Raw genomic sequence first — 2,914 nt, forward strand, 5'->3', positions numbered from 1 at the left:
TATATTTTTTAAATATATTTTTATTCTTTTTTTTTATTTTAAAGAAAAAAAATTTGGAATTTTAAAAAAATTTTTACTACAAAAAAAAAAAAAAAAAAAAAAAAAAAAAAAAAAAAAAAACACATATATGTTAATTTAATATATATATTAAATCTATTATTTATTTATTTTTTTTTTTTTTTTTCCCCATTTTATATTATATGTTGTAACATATTTACAAAAAATTAAGAAATATATATATATATATATATATATATTTATGTTTTTTTTTTTTATATTTATATTTTTATTTTGTATGGACTGCATATTTCAAAAATAACATTACCATATTTAAATTAAATAACAAAATGGAAATAAAACTTATTTAAAGTTCTAATAAATACAATTAGTATTTAAAAAAAAATTATTTTAAGAATATTAAATGAAGGGAACATTTATGAAATTATTGAAACCATAGAAGGAATATTAGTATACTACATCTATTATGTAGACATTTTATAAATTTATAAAATGATCGTAATTTTATTTTATGATATTATTACATATTTCATGTGTACATTTAAAAAAAAAAAAAAAAAAAAAAAAAAAAATAATATAATATAATATAATATAATATAATATAATATAATATAATATAATATAATATAATATAATATAAAGAAGTGTTAATCTATGAAGTCTTTTTTTCTTTATACTTATATAACATTGAAAAAAAATATAATATTACAAATATATATATATATATATATTATATTATTTTTACATATAACAATATTTTGTATTATTATTATATTTAAAATGTGTAAAAATAAACAAAATACATTCATACCAATAAATATTCTTTATCAATATAATATATATCTGTTTCTATTTTTTAAAACTAAAATAAAAATAAAATTTACCTTGCCTGTTCATATAAAATTTGTAGATAAATTGCGAAAATTATATGAACAATTCAGAAAAAAAAAAAAAAAAAAATTAAAATAAGAAGAGAAATTAAATACCATTACAATTCAACTTTAATATATATATATATATATATATTTTACATTATGTAAAAAGTCATTTTTTTCTTGTTTTTCCTTTTTTCCTTTTGGTCTTATAATGTTTAGTAAGGAATTTATATTATATATATAAATATATGCTTTTCCTAATAAGTTAAATATATATATATATATATATATATATATTTTTTTTTTTTTATTTTTGTATTTGTTTAATTGTGGTAAGCTACTTATTAGAGTTAATACATATTCCATATGTATAAAACGTGGCTACAATATTATGTTGTTATATATGATGGTTCATCATACTTAGACCCTTTTGAAATAATAAGACATATATGACATTGATAAAATAATGGGCATTGTTGAAATGATATATATACATTTATTATTTTTATTTACTTATATGTAAGAATAAATATAATTTTTTATCTTTAACAAAAATGTAGGCGCGTGGAAGAGAAGTATATTACTCAGCTGAGTATTATTTTATAATATCTTGGTTCATGTATTAAGTTATATATATATATATATATATATATATATATATATATAAGATGTTGTTTTAATTTTTTTAATATAATTATAAAAAAAAAAAAAAAGAAATGAATAAAACGGTTATTATTTTCTTTATGTTTAGGGTTTTCTTTCCATAAGTTATATGATAAAAAAGTAACATACACAATTCAACTACTACAAAAATTTTATATTTATGTGTATTTTGTTTTTTTATATTGTACAAAAGCGTAAGGATATCATTCTGCATTCTGGTGCTTGTTTTTTTTACCTTATTTTTATTTTATTTTTACTCGATTTTTTTTTTTTTTTTTTTCTTTTTTGTGGTTTGAATATTTCTTCTATATATCAGGATGGATGGGAGAGGAAAATATGTAAAATTATATAGAAAAATAAAATGTATAAATTAAATATATTTTATTTACTTCTTTTTGAATTATTTTATATTTCTTTACACCATGAGATAGAACAATTATTTGAAAAAAGAAGTATGTGCATAAACTATTAATAAGAAGAAATAAAAAAAAATAAAAAAATAAAAAATAAATAAAAGTAAAAAGAATTGATATATATATATATATATATATATATATTTATTTATTTATTTATTTATTAATAAAAACTTCACACGCATATGTTTATATAACACATTTTTTATATTATAAAGAGATAAGATATAGGAATGTGGAAGTTTATTACCATAATAATATTTTCCCTATATTATATTGACGGAAAAAGTATATTGAGGAATAACAAAAGTCAGAACAATTTGCCTATATCAAAAACGAATAAAGAAGAGGAAGGTAAAATAAATATAAATAATTTAAAGCCTATAAAACAACATGATAATATTATAGAAGATGTAAATATTAAGGAGAACAAATTTATTTCCATAAAAAATAAAGATAAAAATGGTTCCTTTATTGATTTAAGTATGAGATATAATGAAAAAGAATCTGATAATGATGAGGAGGAAGAAGAAGATGAAGAAGACAATGAAGATAATAACACAAACACGAATAATAATAATAATAATAATGATGATGATCACCATAATGATGATGATCATCACGATAATAATGATAATAATGATAATCATGATAATCATGATAATAATGATAATCATGATAATGATAATAATAATGATAATCATGATAATGATAATGATAATAATAATAATGATAATAATAATAATAATAATAATAATAATTCCTCTGCTGCATTCACAGCTCTTCCTCCACCACCACCTCCTGTACCTCCCCCACCTCCACCAACATTAACACCTTCAGGTATTGTAGGTAATGTTCTTTCAACTTTTGTATCACATGGTTTAAAATTAATCGGAGTACCCTAAATTTTTTTTTTTTTTTTTTTTTGGTATATGTGTGTGTGTG

At 17.4% G+C, this 2,914-nt stretch overlaps 1 protein-coding gene across 1 annotated transcript; it reads left to right on the top strand.

Annotated features, from left to right (window-relative positions):
* Window positions 1-2,202: 2,202 nt before the first annotated feature.
* PRSY57_0420600 (asparagine-rich protein) lies at window positions 2,203-2,874 on the top strand (the record flags this gene model as incomplete). Its single annotated transcript, XM_012906059.2, has 1 exon — window positions 2,203-2,874. The coding sequence occupies one exon, from the start codon at window positions 2,203-2,205 to the stop codon at window positions 2,872-2,874; it is 672 nt and encodes a 223-aa protein (XP_012761513.2).
* Between the last annotated feature and the right edge of the window lie 40 nt (window positions 2,875-2,914).

The sequence above is a fragment of the Plasmodium reichenowi genome, chromosome 4, assembly GCF_001601855.1.
Source record: "Plasmodium reichenowi strain SY57 chromosome 4, whole genome shotgun sequence".
In the NCBI taxonomy this organism is placed as follows: Eukaryota; Apicomplexa; class Aconoidasida; order Haemosporida; family Plasmodiidae; genus Plasmodium; species Plasmodium reichenowi.